Consider the following 20,880-nt stretch of genomic DNA (forward strand, 5'->3'; position numbering starts at 1 on the left):
TTATATTTACTTCATTAATATTCATGAGCTTCGCTTCCGGGAATGGAAGCGCTGTCTCCTGCAGTGACCAGATGTTATTTTGAATAACTTTTTGGCAAAACAGTGTTTTATACTCTTAGTGAAAGTCAATTGTCATGGAAGACACGTAGGACGTGCGACGTCCTCGCTCACAGACGCAAGCTCAGATAATAAAGGAGTGGGTGTGCTTGCACTGACACACTGAGTTTGCTGGTGGTCCAAAGTCCCGCAGTTCTTTCAACTCATAACAACACCGTTCAGCTCAACAAAATGGCCCGATATGAACTTGTTAAACGATCTGTTGCTCTGATCACTCTTACCAACCCACCAGTCAATGCCTTAAGGTGAGTAAAAACCTGCTTGTTACTAAAACATAATGCATTTATTTAATGCATTATTTTCCTTCTGTGTTTGTTAAAGAACTACAGTAATGCATACAATCTTGCATTTTTTATTATATTAATGTACTACTTTGTATTAAACTTTTTATTAGTGCTGTCAAACAATTAATCGCGATTAATCGCATACAAAATAAAAGTTTTTGTTTGTGTGTGTGTGTGTATTTATTATGCATATATAAATACACACGCATACAGTATATATTTTGAAAATATTTACATGTCTATATTTATATTCATAGAATTTATAAGTAAATATATTTAATATATAAACATAATTTATTTTTCTGAAATATGTACATGCATGTGTGTGTATTTATATATACATTATAAATATACACAGTACACACATATGTATATCATGTAAACAAAAACTTATTTTGGTCGCGATTAATCGTTTGACAGCACTAATTTTTTATAAATGCTAAGATTTATGCACATGATCATGTCCACATAAACAAGTGTCCTTGAAATGTCCACTTTTCAAGTGCATTGTTATAAACCCATCTAACGATAGTGATTTGAACATCGGCTTTCTCCTTAGTTCTGCAGTGCGTCATGCCATTGCAAAGAGCATGGAGCATGCCCTGAATGACCCAAAGGTCACGGCAGTGGTCATCTACGGAGAGAATGGAAGATTTTGTGGAGGTTAGAATATTTGTAAGCTTTTTAGGCTTTTTTTTTAGGTTGAAGATTATAGTGAAGTCTTTGGTGAAATGCTTCCTCTGGCTGATTTATGTAAAGGCTGAATATGACTTTAAAACACTATCATTAATAGTTACAAAGAAAAACTGGGCTTACTAAACAACTGAGGATCACACGCAACCACACTTTAAAGTTGTTCCAACAAACTCATGCAGAAACATAAGTCTCACGGTGTATTCAAGCCTTAAGAAGACCGTCTTATAATATCTAATGATGTTGTGTTCGTCTGCAGGTGCAGACATCCGTGAGTTTGCTGGACCTTTAAGAGGACCTCCGTTGGTACCCTTGTTGGATGCCATAGAGGCAGGAGAGAAGCCTGTGGTTGCTGCCATAGAGGGGGTGGCTCTCGGTGGGGGCTTTGAATTAGCCCTAGTCTGTCACTATCGTATTGCACACTTTAAGGTGAACCATTTTGTACTGCTGTTTATTCTTGTGCACATGCATACTGAACTAGCTTCAATATTGTGCAACACTGTCTAGTGCTGATGTGTCCCTAGTTAATCGGTTGAACTTTGATATCAATATTTGAAGTTTATCAGAGAAGGGAAAAGTTGTTGTTTTGTGGTTTATGCATCGAGTGTGTAGTGCATAACGCATTATGTGTTCCAGGCACGTCTTGGACTTCCAGAGGTGACTTTGGGCATCCTGCCAGCTGCAGGGGGAACGCAGCGTCTTCCCAGGCTCATTGGCATTCCTGCTGCCCTAGAACTGATCACCACTGGTAAATCATACACTTAGCTACTGGCACACCCACAATTCACCCCAACAGACAACCACATGCCCTCTCTGCAACCCTCCATAAACAACATAACAGTCATGTCATGCGGAGAGCGTTTCTGATTGGCTAAGAAAAAATTATCCAGTCCCCCCCAATTCTTTTTTTATTTTTTTATTTTTTATGTTCTGTGACTGCCATTGCTTGCTAATTCAAAAGAGATTTCATAATTAATTAAATAGTTTTTCAATTTAGCAAGTGCTAAATTGAATCCCAAAAGGTACATTATGATAAAAAAAAAAAATATTAATAAGCAATAATAGATTTTTTCAGTAATAAATAAATCTTTCCCCACTAGGTGTCAGCATTGTATGTTGTTTTTGATTGATTTGCCTTGGGGCTTACAGCAATAGTTGTCATTCCAAACATATATATATATATATATATATATTTTTTTTTTTTTTCTGTACAACATTTCAAATTTTTGTGGGCATGCATGAACAATATTTTTGAAAATTGTATTTGTTTTCTTCTGGTAAAATAACAGCATACAAGATGTGAGCATGAGTCATTTATTTTCATTTCTGAGCGAACTAATCCTTTAACAAATGAGCAATCAGATTTCAGTTGTTTTATGATTATGATGGGATTTTCCTCACACGTTACCATAATATATTAAGCAGAAAAATAATCAAGTAAAGCTATAATCACCCCACATCTCTTAGTTTCCCTTTTACCAACAGCAGCATTATTGTTTGATATTGCAGGCCGCCATATCTCTGCGCAGGAGGCTCTGAAGCTGGGCATCGTTGACCAGGTCACGGAGCAGAATGCTTGTGAGGTGGCTGTGGAGTTTGCCCTGAGAGCTGTAGGTATGTCACGAGCTGGCAAAGCAGAAATATGCATATTAAAAGCCTGAAGAGTAAAGGGAAGCAGAGTCTTTGGCAAGCTTTGTCAGGGGACATACCGGATAAATCCTTTGTAACAGCAAATGGAATTAATGTTTCATATCCTTGTCAACGACTTTCAGAGTCGTTCTGTTCTTTTGATCTATTTTTCAAGAACTGAAAAGGAACAAACATTAGAATATTAATTGTGACCCCTCTGAGCATTGGAGAATGATTTGAATGATTTGATATTTTTCTTCATAATAATAGGTCAAGTTCTTGAGGATTTAATTCCCTATTACGATACGATGGTCTTTATATCACCTCAAACCAATTCAAAAACATGCAAAATGCTAATGATTTTACTCGGGGACTAGACTCGTTGATTGTCTTTTAAAAACTGGTCAAGTGGAGTCAAAAAATTATTGTTTATACCGTCGCTCGGAGGGTGTTGAATCATCCTCGGTCTGAAAAAGCGATTAGAGACTCTCTCTGCAGCTTCTGAAAAATGAATGCCAATCCTTCACCTTCTGCTTGACCCCCATTTCCTCCAGTAATGAAAAATCATATGAGAGCAATTAAATCATTGGACTCTCTTGAAATATTTCTGTCAATTTATTCAGCTTTTCTAGGTCTACAGTAATTGCAGATGTTCGTTGTTCTCTGCAGGCCACAAATTCTCGCTGAGACTGAGGGAGCCAGAGCCCTTGTAATGTGAATGTTGTGAGTGACACTCTTAGGGAGAGATCAGGGTTCATCTAGAGTCAGGGTAAGCTCTGGAGGGAGATTAAAGATTGGCCACAACTAATGCTCTCACTGTAATCACACGCTGAGCGAAGATCAACCCGGCCAAATCCTCACGACAGTCAACTAAATGGAATTGCGGAGCAGGTATGGTGGACAACAGCCAAATGTGCCTTATTCACTGACAAATGGTAAATACCTATTGTAAATGGTTCAAAATGGTCAAATCTGTCAGAATGGAAACGGGTTGATTCCACCTCAAAATGTGACAACAGAGAATCTGTTTAAAGAGAACGGCTGAGAATTAGCCTGGATGTTAAATCTCATGAATGTGATGGATCGTGTTCTAGACAGTAGGGTCCCTGAGGTAAAAATTATTTTCTCCATTGAAAGAGCTCAGCTGAGACCTCTCACTCCCTCGATGCACACAGCACTGTTCAAAGGTTTGGGGTCATTAAGAAAGTATCACACTTTCCACAAAAAGATAAGCAGCAACGGTCCCGCTTTATATAACTACTGTGTACTTACCTTTAAATGAATCATTTGATACAATTGTGTTCATACTGTACATGTTTTTACATTGTACTTATATTTAAAAAATTACCTACGTGTAATTACATCTGTAATTAATTTTTGTAAGTACCGTACATTTATCATTAAACTTGACCCATCATCTCTTACACCTTAAGCCACCCTTAAACCTACCCCTAACCTTACCCGTATCCCACAATAGGTATACAGTATGAACACAATAAGTACATTGTACATATTTTCTGATGCAAGTACATAGTAGTTAAGACCACCTAATATAAAGTGGGACCGCAGCAAGTGTTTTCATCATAATAAGATAATAAGATAATAATAATAAACGTTTCTTGAGCGCCAAACACTGTGACATTGAAGACTGGAGTAATAGCTGATGAAAATATAGCTTTACCATCAAAGGAGTAAATTACATTTTAAAATATATTAAAATCGATGTTTTAATTTGTAATAATATTTCACAATATTACTGTATTTTTTTATCAAATAAATGCAGCCTTAATAACAAATACTTTTATATATTGCAAATTTTTTATGCTTGATAATTACTAGTCAATAGTTTTATTTTGTATGATTGCTTTTGAGTCAGTTGCGTAATTCACAATGCTTCATGAGATGAGTCGTTAATTTACTCGTAAAACAATGTGTTATGAGTGTCTTTTTAGTGATTTCCATTTATTTATTTGCCACAAATCAAAAGTTGGAATGTTGTCATGCATCTTGTAGCTCTTTACTTACAGAATTCGTTTAAAATCCCATTTCCCAACGAATGGGGAAAAATACTTACGGATGTGTTTGTTTTATTTTATTACTTTACTTATTTAGCAGGGAACCGTGTAAAAAGTAATCAAAAGTGGCACACTCATACTCCCTAAATACTTTCTGTAGAATCTCGCTCTCGCCTCTCACAGCTACAGAGATTTATCTTGTTTTCCAGTCGCAGAAACATCTGCCAAATGCACCTATCAGGATCTGACCCAGCCCTACGGTACTTACTCACAATAAATCACAGCATTAGTGAATCAAGTCCTGCCCACAGCATCAGAGATTAACCACAGATACATCTGTATCATGCAGTATAGCACAGCACACTAGACGTCAGACTGAACACTCCTTACGCTTTTATGTGTCGTATGATTACTCATAGCCATTGTACATGCCACCATGATAATTCAAGGGCGATCACAAGCTTAGTGAATCAAGTTTAGTGAAAAAACCTGCAGTATTTGCAGCTCTGAAATTTAGAGTCCAGAAAGCAGACAAAACTGTTGGTTTCTGGTTCTGCTGGCCCTTTAAGGCTCATCAGTGTGACCCAGATTCCAGAGAGCAAGATGAATCTAATGCAGTTAGAAGCTATATTGAATCAAGTACCGCCCTGCATAATCCTTTTAGTAAGGCAGGAAGTCAAATGTTAGAACCTGATAAATTCAGAAAAATGCCGTTTTGATGGGCTGTTGGTTTGTTGTGCAGATGCTTGAGGAAGTGTGAATGAGTGTATACCAGACAGAATAGGACTCAAGTCAGGTCTAGTGTGTGTTTATGTCACACTGTGCTTTGAGTGCCATGATTATACACTTTCAGACTTTGAATTCAGCGCTTTTTAGCAAGTGATTTGGATTACCGTAATGATTTTGGAACATTGGTAGATGAGCTTGTTGACAGTTTCATCATTTTTGTGTAGATCACTTCTACTTTCCATTGTTAATCTGTATAAGCCAATCAGGAACATGCATTAGTCACTGGAAAGGTTCAGTACTGTCCACTCAGCTTTGCCTTTGTGTATCGCATTATATTTTGACATCATGTTTGGTGTATTTTTTTAACAGCCAAACCGTTGTCTTCCCGAAGAGTGAGCACGCTGACCACACCCTGCCCTCCAGATCTGGATGCCCTCTTAGAAGCGGTCACCATGCAGGTTAAAAAGAAGGCTCGGGGAGCGATGGCACCTTTGGCTTGCGTTCAGGCGGTGCGGGCAGCCGCTACAATGCCTTACAGCAAGGGAATCAAGCGGGAGAGCGAACTGATGGCCACTCTTTTCAACTCTGGCCAGGCCCGGGCTCTTCAGTACTGTTTCTTTGCTCAGAGGACTGCTGGGAAATGGACTCTACCCAGCGGAGCACAGTGGAACAACAGCAAACCCAGAGAGATCCGGAGAGCGGCCGTCATAGGTATCAGAAGAGAATGTCTTTATGTGCATGAACAAGACCTGGGAATGGTACCAGGATTATTATTGTTAACTAAAACTATTAAAACATTAAAATTAGTTTGAAATAAAATATAAATATTAGATTAAAAACTTGGCCTTGGCAACTGACTGCAATAAGTTGAAGTACTAAAATTACTAAATGAGGAAATACAGAACCAAAGCACGCACATCAACAGCACAAAATGCTTAAAATTGGGTGCTCGACAAAGAAAATAATGAAAAAACAAACAAAAGTCGGCACACCATAGGCTCCAGAAAGGTCATGTGACTCTTGATTAATCACTTGTGAGTATAAAGGCATGTTTGAAATCATTTTTTATTGTCTGACAAAGAGCCTGTTAGATCGAAACGTTACATTTTGTAGCCTATGGTGTGCCATCTTTAATATAAACAAATAAATGAAACCTAAATAATATTTAAATAATAATAATAATACATAACAAATCTAATAAACACATTCACTAAAAAAATTTAAATGAATATATAAAAATGAAAGCTAATCAAAAATATTACTAAAAACTATAATAGTATATAAAAATACAAAATAACACTGCATCGTAGAGGGATAGACAGAAATATGAAAAATTCTGTCATCATTTTCTCACCTTCATAATGTTCCAAACCTGTAGGACGTAAAAGAAGATAATTTGAGGAACAACATTGACTTTCATTGTATGGACAAAATCATATTCAGACTTCTTTTACATTTTTAGATTTATTTAACCCAAAGGAACTTTAAAGCTTTGATCAGTGTGCCCCCTGTTAATTGAAACCATTGCTAAATAGTTAATTTAAAAAAAAATGTTTCTTATTTTCTTATTTCTGTTCAGCATTTTCATCTTGGACAGCTTTATACACACTTATTGGTTGTTAGTGTGCTAATGTCGATTTTCAGCAGTGTTGAAAACATCTGTTTGTTTGAAGTTTGAGACAAGCAGAGATGTTTGCTTATCACAGAGGAAGGATGCTGGCACTGTGCAAACCATCATGCATAGAATTCTGGCACAGTTTTGTGCTCTGCTCAGTTTCACCGTCTGCCAATTAACAAGTCTAATTGTGCCTATGTTGTTTTAAATTGCCGGTTTTGTTTTGCTCTGTACTGACCGTCAATTTGTCACTCTTTCAGGTCTGGGCACTATGGGAAGAGGCATTGTTGTGTCTCTGGCACGCGTGGGAATTTCTGTCATTGCTGTGGAGTCAGAAAAGAAGCTTTTGGAGACGGGCAAGCAGATGGTGATTGGCATGCTGGAGAGAGATGCCAAAAGACAGGGAGTGAGTGCCTCTCTCAATCTCCTCAAATTCACCCTCAGCTTACAGGACCTGAAAGATGTGGACATTGTTATTGAAGCTGTCTTTGAAGACATGGCACTTAAGAAGCATGTTTTCCAAGAATTGTCCAAGGTTTGTAGACCAGCCACTCTGCTCTGCAGCAACACCTCTGGTCTGGATGTGGATGCGCTGGCTGGTGTGACGGATAGACCGCACCTGGTGGTTGGCATGCACTTCTTCTCACCTGCACATGTCATGAAGCTACTAGAAGTTGTCTGCGGGCCTCGTTCCTCAAGTGAAACCATCGCTACAGCAATGAGCCTTGGGAAGAGGATGGGAAAAGTAAGTGTCGCTGTTGGAAACTGCCCTGGTTTTGTTGGAAACCGCATGCTAAAGCCTTACCTGGATCAAGCCACCTTCCTGCTGGAGGAGGGAGCCACACCTGAACAAATCGACAAGGCTCTGGAGGACTTTGGTTTTGCGATGGGAGTCTTTAGGATGTCTGACCTTGCAGGCCTTGATGTTGGTTGGAGAGTCCGGAAGGAATCTGGGTTGACCGGTCCTGACATTGACCCAAAAAATCCCCCACGCAGGCGCCAAGGACATAGGTACTGTCCCATTCCAGACATGGTCTGTGAGCAAGGCAGGTTTGGCCAGAAGACCGGTCGTGGTTGGTACATGTACGACAGTCCTGGAGGCACAAATGCAAAGTCTGACCCACTTATCCAGAACCTCCTTGAGATGTACAGGAGCAGGTACGGCATTCAACCGCGCAATATCTCAGATCAAGAAATAATTGAGAGATGCCTTTTCGCCCTGGCCAACGAGGGCTTCCGTATCCTGGAAGATGGCATAGCTGCCCGACCCGAGGATATTGACGTCATCTATCTGTTCGGTTATGGCTTTCCAAGGCATCGAGGTGGGCCCATGTTCTACGCCAGCATGGTGGGCCTGGAAAGAGTGCTGGAGAGGTTGGAGCATTATCACCAAGCCCATCCTGATGTGCCTCATTTGGAGCCCAGTCCCCTTTTGAAAAAACTTGTGGCTTGTGGCAGTCCTCCTGTTCAAAACTGGAGAGAGCATATCAAAACAATGCACAGCCATCTCTGAAAGCACAACATGCCAAATTTGCTCATTTAAAACACTGCTGAAAGCTGTTATTAATAAAGAATTTACGATCTCAACTCTTAACCCTGTCTCATCGGCTCTCATTATGTCTCCCTGAAGAGCTTTTCATTTCCTGTGTTGTATTTTTAGCATTTCTTAGAAGCAGATGCCTTTAGTTTTGGCAGAAAACCAAATAAATCCCAACAAATTACCTTGTTTCATTTTTGCACAGCTTTGGTCGCATGGCCCTTTGGTGTTTCATTTACCCTGCTGTAAAAATGCATTAGAAAAGTGGCATTTTATCTTTAAAGGATTCATGGATGAGAAGGTTCTCAGACGCTTGCAGCTGCCCGTACACATTCACAACAACTTACATTCTGTGTACACTACTCATCAAAAGTTTGAGGTCAGTTAGAATTAACGTTTTTTTGAAAGAGGTCTCTTATGCTCACTGAGACTTCATTTATTGGATCAAAAATACAGAAAAAGTTTTTTGTGATGGCAAAGCTGAATTTTCAGCAGCCGTTATCAGTGTCACATGATTTTCAGAAATCATTCTAATATGCTGATTTGATGCGCAAGAAATATTTCTTATTGTTATCAATGTTGTGAATAGTTGTGCTGCTTAATATTTTTGTCAAAACTTTGATACTTATTTTTCAGGATTTTCAATGAAGTTCAAAAGAGCAGAATTTATTTGATTTTTTTTTTTTTGTGACATTATAAATGTTTTATAAATGACTTTTATGGTCACTTTTTGATCAATTTCATACATCCTTGCTAAATAAATTTTTTACTGACTCCAGAGTTTTGAACAGTAGTGTATACATGATGAATTACCTGTTAATGTGCTTTTTATCATTTATATGGCTGTGCATTCAGTTTGAGGAAAACTTTTTAATTAATTTGGCTTTGAGGATCTATGTGGAATAGCTGGTCTGTGAGGTGTAGTGTGTATGATGTGATTTGTGCTTTGCTGCAAGGGATAAGTTAATTGCTATTACTTCTGTGCGGCTACCCAAATATGTTTGAGGCTGTTTAATTAAACCACACTAAACCCCTGTGTTCACCCCTTTGAACTATGTCCAAAGAAATCAAACTATGAAGACCAAATTATTTGTACATGTTTATAGAGAGATCAGAATTTTGCATCGGTACTTAGATTATGTAAGTACATATACAAATATATCATTAACCCGTTTAATCCCAAATTTTTCCCAGACATGAAAATATCCAAATGATTTGTCATTAGTAACCCTTTGAAATAATCAATAATTATTGTTTTTATTTTTTGGAAAAGTGAGTGAAAAATTGTGTTTTATGATCGGTCACAATTGTGACCAGTGGGATAATGTGTGTACTGGAATAACATATTTCTGCAGTCATAAAAATTATTATATATCTTAGCTCAGCTATTTTAAACTGTTTAATCACATTCTAGGGTTACTATTATGCATAAAAAACCCTTACACAACATTGATAGGAACACCGAGATAAAAGACAAAAATATACAACCATCAACGTATTACAAAATTGTTACTTTTTTTGTAAAATATAACATCAATTTTTTATATTAGTGCTACCAGTATTACAACAATATTGTACATTTTTTGTTACATTTGAACTTTTAATTTAGTGCAATATTTTGTCATTGCAACATTTTAGTGTAATTTTCACTTAACAACTGCAATTGGATTTATATTGTATACCTAAGTTCACTATCAAGATGTTTTCTCATCCTATGACCACACTCAACAAAACTGAATATATGTGAATTCATATATTAATACTAGAACACCTTAAAGATAATGTGTGCCAAAAATCTTTGTCATTTCTTTATGTTAACATACTTTACTAGCCTTTTGTTTTGGAGCTTTGATGCAGTCATCATCTTCTCAAGATGCAAACAGAAAATAAACAGCAATTCTCACTAATCATGTGAAACTGCAAATATTTAATTGAGACCCTTTATTTTTTCCATATTTGCAGGAAGTGCACTAAAACATTAGTCAGTAAGGTTTTGAGAGCTTTATAAATGTAAATGCATTTTTACGGCATTGTTTTAAATGTTTACATGTGAAAACTTTCAACATTACATACATTTGCTCTGTTTTTACCACTATAATAATTACCAAGGATGAGTATATATATATATATATATATATATATATATATATATATATATATTTTTTTAATTATTATAATTTTTTAATTTTATTTATTATTATTATTTATATATATATATATTTTTTATTATATTATTATTATTTTTTTAATCTCTCTGAAGCTCTTTCTTTGTTTCTTTGTACACCTTCCAATTCAATTATGTAAATGAGAAAACCTTTGTAATGGCTCTTCTCCGGAGATTATAGCGCCGTCTGCTGGTCACGTGTCGCCGCTGCCGCTGTGTGCAGTATAATATCTGTCCGCGTGCGAGGCGAGCAGCTCAGTCCCGCAGCGGTGTCCACCGCGACAGCAGCGCGAGGAGCTCTTGGGGCTCTTGTTTCACACAAGTTTCGGTCTGTGCTGCTTTGATGAGCTTTTTCTCCTCTTTAAATAGCGAACGCTCCGGGACCCTTCACATGCACGACTGTTCCTCAGTAGAGATCTGGCAGCCACCGTTGTTTTAACTCAGTTCAATTGATATTTCTCTGGAAATCTGACAACCCAAGGATTATCCGCATCGAGAAGCCATTTGTCAGTTTAATATGGGAAAATATCATTCTTCATATTCCGTGCGACTACAGGGATCTTAATGCAGATGTTGTGGGAAGTTTAATGCAGATATTGTGTGATGGCAGGAAATCATCATCAGCTGTAAGCGCTCAAACCTGAATAAGGTAAGCAAAACCAAACTCCATATACTTGTGCAGTTCTTATTTTTTTTTTGGACTAACACTAACTGTTCTTTAATGCAGTAATATTTTACATAACTGCAATGGTATCACATGGTAATATTATATAATACTGTCAAATAAAATGTGAAATTAAAAACAGTATTACATTTGGTATGGACTCTTTCATATAAAGTGTGTCCGAAGTACATTTTATTCCTTAATATTTTAGACTAAAACTTTCCAAGTTGTAATGCATGTTAAGTCAGTAGGTAACACTCAGCTTGACAGTGTATTTTCATTGCATGTCTCTTCTTCACTTACAGTAACCATGGCTTACACCGGAGCTCCGAAGGCTTTGAAGAGCGATAAGTTAGATGAAGCTCAAGCTCTGGCCAAAAGCTGTGCTGGCAGGCCGGACTTTCTTCCCTGTGATGGACTGTCCATCTGCGCGACACACAGCCACGGAAAGTGTTTCAAACTGCACTGGTGCTGCCATTTGGGCTGGTGTCACTGTAAGTGGCCAACTTCTGACATGCAAATGCATTCTATTCCACTCTATTCTATTTTAAATGCATCACCTAAGTGTCTGAAATGAAGAGTGGTACAAAGTATCATTCACGTCACACAAAAAACGACAATAATGCAGCTGACAGTATGATTAAATATCACTGCCCAAGCATGTAGCAGAAAGAAATATTCAGCTGTCGATCATCTCGCAGGAAAATATAGTGAATGCATGCACGATATTTCATTTTCTTCACTATTTTTATGAATCTAGGGTTTCAAATATGACATCGATTTGATAAATACCATGCGCTGTGTGTATGACGGCACAACCTGTTTTTCTTATTTATTGTCACAGCTGTCATCAGAAACTGCTGTCTGGTGTCGCTTGGATGCTTTTTCAGCATTATATGACTTTGTATGTTTTTGAGAGTTTCTTAGTAAGCAAGATGTGTCAGCCATGAATATCTCCCCAGAAATATCTCGCCGGCAAATCCAGCGTGAGGGTTAACCTTTATATGTGACTTTATCAAAGCAGACCTCACCCCACCTGAACCTTGACGCCGCCTCTATGTTCTCCAGTCGTTAGCTTGGCATGACCCTGGATCCACCGGTCATCAGCGTATACACAGGAAGCGGCAGCTCCGCTCCTTTAGCAGGATGTTCACTTCCTCTAGTTCACGTCCCTCCGACTGAGTTCAGCTCCTGAGTGATTGTAAAAGCTTTCATTGTGTTTAAGGGAGGTAAATGTCAGCGTGAGGCCTTTAGAACTGAGCGAACTGATCAAACGGTATTTAATACCCTCTCATAACACTTCCGTCAGGGGAACCGAACTTTATTGAGTTCAGCCGTCAAATAATAAAAGAATATTATCCTCAGAGTAGTTTCTACCCATGGATTTTTTTTTTTTTAGATTAAGCCCATTCTTTTCCAGTTTATTGTGGTGTAAAAGCTGATCAGCTAGCTATGTTTGTGATTACTTGTACAGCACAGAATGGGTAATCTAATTATGTATTTATTTGATCAATGTAAGCATGTCTGTAATCCTAAATTCACTGCACAATGTAATACTGGTCTGCAAATGCAGTTATGCAGCCTCTGTTTTATGACTACTCCATCATTGTTCGCATACATTGTGATAGTGTAATAGTTTTTACCTTTCGTTAATGCACACGTGAGATATGAAGTTGCAAAATAATGAATCTGGACTATAGGATGGTTGGAGACGCTCAGTGTTTCTTAAATACGTGTATATCTTTTATCGGTCTGTGCACATTATGACAGCTTTAATCTAGTGTTATTGCAATAGAGACAAAGCATTATGTTAATGCATGCTCGTGGTTTATCAGCCAGCACACTTGCCCTGTGATATAACTACTGACTGCTGCGCCATTGTGAGAAGCACTAAATGTACCATAAAAATACAAACCCTGATATGTATTGTTTAGCATGCCTGTTCTGTTAAATAATTCATGGCTGGAAATCCTGGAGCTCTGATGCATAACTGTGTTGGAGACTTTTGAAATTACACCCAGCATAAATGGTAACTGCTATTCACAACTCCATTGTGTGGCTCATTATCAGGTGGAGCACTCATCATTTTATGAAAGATCTACAGATCTTTCGCTTTAGTGGAGAGGTGCACTACTGAAATAAATTAATACTATTATTCAGCAAGGATGCATTAAATTGATCAAAAGTGACAGCAAAGGCATTTATCTTATAAAAGATATCCATTCAAATAAATGCTGTTGTTTTGAGCCTTAAAATATGAAGAAAAAAAGTCATTGCTTTTCACAAAAATATTAAGCAGCAGAACTGTTTTCAACTTTAATAATAATAAGAAATGTTTCTTGAGGAATCAGCATAGTAGAATAATCACGTGAAACTGAAGAGTGGCGTAATGATGCTGAAAATTCAATTATACTTTACAATACATTCAGAAAACAATGTTTTTATCTTGTAATATTATTTTACAATATTACTATCTTTACTTTAATAAATAAATAAATAAAAGCAGCCTTGGTGAGCATAAGAAACATTTCTTTTAAAAAATCTTCCTGACCCCACTGAATGAGTATTGAGATTGTGCTCAATGCCAAAAAACGTAAATCCCCTAAATCCTCTCAAATGCAATTCTGTTTCCATTGTAGAAAAAGTCTTTATTGTGTGTTACCTCTTCTTAGGGTGCAACGAGAGCCCCATCGGGACATCGCTGTGTTATGGTGTACATTGTGATGATTTATTAATATTGCTGTTCCACAGCACCACACGTGATACAGTCGGCTTTTCTCAGCTGTGTTTGGGTTTGACAGTATCCAGTCATACTTTGAGCAAATCCAGGGCTGTGGCGAGAGAGCAGAAGCTGTGAGAGTGGCGTCTGTGCTTCAGTCTTGTACATGCTGCTTAGTGATGTTATGTGTCCATGTGTGAAACATAGAGAAGGAAGCCTCCTGTTTCTGGCGCTGTGCCTGCAGCTCCAGCTGTCAAACATTGATTTCCTCTGTGAGCTCTGTTCTGGCTTGGAGATCCGGTCCTTTGTCCAACAGATTTCTAAAACAAAGAACCGAAAGAAGTCTGTAAACGAATGCCAAATCGTACAAGTGGAACCTCTATTGTTGATTGCACATGAGAAAAGTACTGCGAAATAATTGTGTTCCGCTGAATTGAGATAGTCGCCACCCCTGCAATTTGCTTCATTTGCACTTTTCGCAGGACATGTCTGGAATCTCATTAGAATGTAATGAGATTGTTTTGCTTTTGTGTTTCTTTTGTTGTCTTTGCTTTTCTCGGCAAGATGTGTTTATTAAGTTCTACTCATGAATTTATCACAGAAATCATATTAAATCTACAATAATTGTGTGCATATACACTTAAAAAGGTACAAAGTTGTTTAGCAAAAGCTAAAAGGTATATCTGTGTACCTTATTTACTCCTAAATGGTACAAGGTACATATTAACACTTTAAAAGTACATATGTGACCGAGGATGACAAAACCAGTCTTAAGTGTCAATATTTCGAAATTGAGATTTATACATCATCTGAAAGCTGAATAAATAAGCTTTCCATTGATGTATGGTTTGTTAGGATCGGACAATATTTGGCTGAGATACAACTATTTGAAAATCTGGAATCTGAAGGTGCAAAAAAATCAAAATATTGAGAAAATCGCCTTTAAAGTTGTCCAAATGAATTCTTAGCAATGCATATTACCAATAAAAAATGACGTTTTAATATATTTACAGTAGTAAATTGACAAAATATCTTCATGGAATATGATCTTTACTTAATATACTAATGATTTTTGGCATAAAAGAAAAATCTATAATTTTGACCTATACAATGTATTTTTGGCCATTGCTACAAATATACCCCAGCGACTTAAGACTGGTTTTGTGGTCCAGGGTCAAATATTAGAACCTAAATTGTACATATTTAGTTTTGTGCTTTTTTATCTTTTTGTGCTTGTAATTATCTCAAGGGGCCATTTACACAACACCGTTTTCAACTAAAAAATTTTTTCCAGTGTGTTTTGGCTGATTCACTTACACGACAACAGCGTTTTGGGGGCCTGAAAATGGAATTTTTTTTTTTTTTTAAGCTTTTGAAAGTGATACTGTTGTCTTTCGGTGTTAACTATAAAAATGTGAATTTGTGAAAATGGTGACCTCATGCGTATACATGTTCAGTCTATAGGTATGCGTGAGTTTCTTTACCAAGTGATAACATCTACTGGCCTGGCATGCATAATAAAGCGTTTTAGTCATTTTTGCAGCCCTCTTTGTATTAAAAATATACTATATTATTATTATATTGTTACATATTTTTATTACACTGTCTCAAATACTGGAAAAGCTACTCTCATGCTGTTTTAAATTGTGGTTTAGTTAGTAGTGTTGCTACGTTTAGTCAGTTAAAACCTGGCGCAGTCATCTGTTTGCAGCACCAGATAGTTGCTGTCTTATACTTTCCTAAGTGTCCCCTATAAATCCATTCTGGGGAAGTAAATGGGATGGATGGGGTTGCTGTCATATGTTATCTCTGTAGAGCTGACTTCTTTATAATTCAGGGGATGCTTTTGTGAAAGAGAAAGACTGAGATTGAGCATGTGAGAAGGACGCTTAGACAAAGAGACACAAGACAAGAGAGTTACTGCCAAAGGCCATGAGTGAATGAGTGGATGTTGATCTGGGCTTTAGATAACAGGAGATTAGTGTTGTCATAGATGTCCTGATCACACCCCGGCTGAATTCTGCCAGATGTGTGGAACAGAACGGAAATGAGCTGTATGGTGCCATATGTCCCTCCCTCTCAGGACTTTTCATTTTGACAATTTTTCAACAAAGGGGAGCATGAGCGCCCTCCTTAATCACAAAATGACAAATGGGACGAAAAAATCCCCCGTGATCAAACTTTTGATATACACTGCATGGCCAAAAAAACAAAACAAAAAAAAGGTCCCGTCTGGATTCAAATAAGCAAATACTTGGAATTTTAAGATTGAATGATTATTGCAGTGATTTATATGTTTCTGGCTGACTGACCCTAACTGATGCAGCGATTAGCTTTTTATTTCTCAAACAACAATGTTGGAAGACGTACTCCTGCCCATATTCCAAGATGAATCCAGATGTCAAGATTCATCAGGCTCAAATGATTTAAGATTGACCATTCCTCATGCTCCCTGAACCATTATCTCACAATTAGGGTCCAATAAATCTTGACATTGTCATTGTGGAATATGAGCATGTTGTATGTCTTCCAACAGATTTGTATAGCCAACAGATTAAATATTTGTGACCCTGGACCACAAAACCAAAAGCATGTCTTAAGTGTCAATTTTTCGAAATTGAGATGTATACATCATCTGAAATCTGAATAAATAAGCTTTCCATTGATGTATGGTTTGTTAGGATTGGACAATATTTGGCTGAGATACAACTATTTGAAAATCTGGAATCTGAGGGTGCAAAAAAATCTAAATATTGAGAAAATCACCTTTAAAGTTGTCCAAATGAAGTTCTTAGCAATGCATATTACTAATCAAAAATGAAGTTTTTATATATTTACGGTAATAAATTTACAAAATATCTTCATGGAACATGATCTTTACTTAATATCCTAATGACTTTTGGCATAAAAGGAAAATTTATAAGTTTGACCCATACAGTGTATTTTTGGCTATTGCTACAAATATACCCCAGCGACTTAAGACTGGTTTTGTGGTCCAGGGTCACATTTATTTCATACATTCGATCAGTTGTAGCATTTGATGTGAATGGATGACACCTATTTTGGTTAAAAAAATAGACATTACCCCTTAAAAAAGACAATAAAAAGATCCACATATACATATCAAAGCCTATTCAACATTCAGCATCTTGGCTGTGGGGCTGTTTCTCATTTCGGTTAACCAATCACGACAGAGGTTATGTTTGCATAGAAGTATTATAGCTACAGTAAGATGCAAAGGAAAACGATCATGTAACTAAATCATGATTCTTTTGGGGACAAGAAGCATTACCTAAAATTCTTAGTGGACTATGGAAAATATATATATATATATATGCTACAACGTGTAGAATAAGCCCTGTGTAATTAATTCTGTAGTATTGCTGCACTGTAATACAACCTCAGTGGATTACAGCATAACCTATTTGGATTATTCATTTTTATCTCTGACTATTCTAAATGTGCACAGGTTTTTTAATATGTAATGAAATATGTTTCAATGAAATTAAATTTGACAATTTTAGATTTTTGATTAGTCTTTTATGACAGCAAATCCAAAGATGAACTAAACTGGTGTGTGCCAGTAGTTTTCATCGGCATGAGATACTGATATGTGTGCTTTAATGAAAACAAAACAGATTGATTTGTAAATGATGATGACATTCAGACCAGAGGTCTGGCACTAATACTGCAGTGCACTGCAAGAGACTGTACATAATGGAGCATCCTGTGAGTTTTAATGCAATGCATATTTTCTGATGCCTCAGTTATACTTAAAGGAACAGTTCACCCAAAAATAAAAAAATGTACTGAATATTTACTCACCCAGAGGCCATTCAAGATGTAGATGAGTTTGTTTCTCTGTCAGAACAGATTTAGAGAAATTTAGCATCACATCAGTTGCTCACTAATGGATCCTCTTCAGTGAATGGGTGCCGTCAGAATGAGTCCAAACAGATGATAAAAACATCACAATAATCCACAAGTAATTCACATGACTCTAGTCCATCAATTAACATCTTGTGAAGTGAAAAGCTGCATGTTTGTAAGAAACAAATCAATCATTCAGACGTTTTTACTTCAAACGAGTCATCTATCAATAATATTGCTCTCTCCAGTGAAAAAGTCATCTCATCTGAATCAGGAGAGAAATATGCACAGATCAAGCACGCCTTGGTTTATTTGTTTCTAGAGTGAAATCATGTGGATTAGTAGTAGGGATGTGCCCGAATCCGGTATTCGGAAAGGTAATGATGTGTACTACGGAAACCGTAAAGGGAATATATACGAGAAAAATATATTTCAGTGCTTTCAGGGAGCTGTTCTTAATATGCGGGACATTGAAATCACTTATGAATGCGCGTTTGCTTTTTTCTTTAACTTTTGAGATTCGCCATCACACGCAGCCTAATCTACTACGGAGCAGCACTACTTACCACACATTTCACAAGATTAGATGTTTGTCAGTGGTGCTCAGGATCTGCAATTTCATTTGACATCGTCCTATCGGTCATCTCTCCTTACCTCTCTCTGTTTATGTGGTAAGTGAAATTTTGGTAACACTTTATTTTAAGGTGTCCATAATACAGAGCAATTACCTAATTAAGTTCTTAGTAGTAGCCATTGTACTTACATGAAATAAAATGTACTTACCATGCAACTGAGTTATGGAACAGCCTGTAATTACAGTTTGTAATTATGCAGATGTAATAGGCAGCTACTGTCACACATATGTAACCTTATCCAGCTGCACCTTAGTTTGATTTAACCCACCAGTGCACAGCTTAAATACATGTAATACCTTTCTAATTACATGAAAATTACAGAATATTACACGGCATAAGCTACTTAAATAAAGTGTATCAAGCTTGTACTTAAGTGTAAGTAACTGTGTAACAGACTCGGTCGGTTACATATGTGTAACAGTAGCTGCCTATTACATCTACATAATTACAAACTGTAATTACAGGCTGTTCCATAACTTAGTTACATGGTAAGTACATTTTATTTCATGTAAGTACAATGGCTACTACTAAGTACTTAATTAGGTAATTGCTCTGTATTATGACACCTTAAAATAAAGTGTTACCGAAATTTTATGCACTGTAATGTAACAGGCTACTGCTAGCAAGCGGCTAACCATGTCCCTTTTGTGTCTCCGTAGAACACATTATTCGTTTTCCGTGCCTTTCCGAATACGGATTCGCTATTCGGGCACATCTCTAATTAGTAGTGTATTATTGTGATGTTTTCATCAGTGGTTTGCACTCTCAGTCTGACGGCACCCATTCACTGCAGAGGATCCATTAGTGAGCAAATGATGTTATGCTAAATTTCTCCAAATCTGTTATGATGGAGAAACAAACTCATCTACGTGATGGCCTGAGGGTGAGTACATTTTCAGCAAATTTTTGGGTAAACTATTCCTATAAAACTTTGCTACCTAAATATTCCCAAAGCCTCAGCTTGATTTTACTGCTTGCTACAGTCTTGTTGAGGTAATAACATTTTAATGCACAAATTAGTATGTGCTTTCTGACACATGCAAGTAATGATCTCCTTTTACTCTTTCCAGGTAAATATGTCTACCAGCCCATGACCAATGTCGCTCAGCTACCAAGCACATCTGTGCCGGCCGCTCCATCTGACTGCACTGACACCATCGATCTGTCCATCTCTCTGACTGAGCGCTTCCTCCGCATCTCCCCCTGTTTCCTGCCTCCACCTTGTCCTGAATCTCCCAAATATTGCAACATTGCTGAACTGTTTATCGATGACTACATTGTCAAACGCATCAACGGCAAGATGTGCTACGTTCAGCGGCCCCCAGTTGACACGGAGGCCCCTCCCACTCCACCTCAAATAAATCCCGCCTCTCTGACACCACAGAAACAGCAGCAGACTGTTGAGGAGACTGTTAAAGGACCAAAAATGGGCCACTGCTCTTCGCCCTCCAACTCCGAGGACTCAGGGATCAACGCGTTGGGAGGACACTATCTGGAGTCCTGTGAGGAAGAGTCTGAGGAAGAGGATGAACTTAGCACTGATGGACACTCGAGTCCAGGAAGTCTATGGGACCAGGATGAATGCACCCTACTGTCCCCTTCCAAATCCATTGTAGAGATTATTGAAAATATTGAAACTACTGTGTGATATTTGCTCTTTCTGTTCTTTTCACACTTTTCACCTCTCTCTTTGTCTGACAAGATAAACTCATTGTGTTAAAAGAAATATTGTATGTAGAGGAAAATGCTACACCCATAAAGACAGTGCTATGCTTTACATTTGTCTTTAATCTCTGTGCTCATTGTTATGCCTCACGTGGTCCTTAATTTGATGTTAATCGCAGTTCTTGACGTTATATATACGCAATATGAAAGACCTTTTGGATAGAAGTGAACCAAATACCATTAACTGGGGTTAAATCACGTAAAATGATTTGGAGAATTGGGGCTAATATATTCCAAATGAAGTATTTTATAGAAAATATAGTTAGGCTACTGTGGTGGCTACTTTATGCTACTTGCTCCGATAACATATTTTTCATATATTCATCTTGTAGGTTTTTCTTCTTAGTGAATTTTTGTGTAGCTAGCAAGATATGGTGATAACATTCATCCATGCGCCCTCAAACTATCAGAATCATCTGTGCAGAAGAGCAGTGTCGACTCACAATGAGGTAAAACTAAGCCTGCAATTTTATGTTTCCACCAC

At 37.4% G+C, this 20,880-nt stretch overlaps 2 protein-coding genes across 2 annotated transcripts; both read left to right on the plus strand.

The window, feature by feature from the left end:
- Window positions 1-4: 4 nt before the first annotated feature.
- Window positions 5-8,676, plus strand: ehhadh (enoyl-CoA, hydratase/3-hydroxyacyl CoA dehydrogenase). Its single transcript, XM_058787070.1, has 7 exons — window positions 5-362; window positions 961-1,064; window positions 1,354-1,523; window positions 1,731-1,842; window positions 2,604-2,708; window positions 5,837-6,178; window positions 7,343-8,676. Exons 1-7 carry the CDS (start codon window positions 289-291, stop codon window positions 8,593-8,595), a joined length of 2,160 nt encoding a protein of 719 aa, XP_058643053.1. The 5' UTR covers window positions 5-288; the 3' UTR covers window positions 8,596-8,676.
- Window positions 8,677-10,966: 2,290 nt separating this feature from the next.
- zgc:162707 (UPF0524 protein C3orf70 homolog B) lies at window positions 10,967-20,448 on the plus strand. The gene is made up of 3 exons (XM_058787072.1): window positions 10,967-11,432; window positions 11,753-11,941; window positions 19,742-20,448. The coding sequence occupies exons 2-3, from the start codon at window positions 11,758-11,760 to the stop codon at window positions 20,317-20,319; spliced, it is 762 nt and encodes a 253-aa protein (XP_058643055.1). The 5' UTR covers window positions 10,967-11,432; window positions 11,753-11,757; the 3' UTR covers window positions 20,320-20,448.
- Window positions 20,449-20,880: the final 432 nt, after the last annotated feature.

Source organism: Onychostoma macrolepis, chromosome 09, assembly GCF_012432095.1.
Source record: "Onychostoma macrolepis isolate SWU-2019 chromosome 09, ASM1243209v1, whole genome shotgun sequence".
Classification (NCBI taxonomy): domain Eukaryota; kingdom Metazoa; phylum Chordata; class Actinopteri; order Cypriniformes; family Cyprinidae; genus Onychostoma; species Onychostoma macrolepis.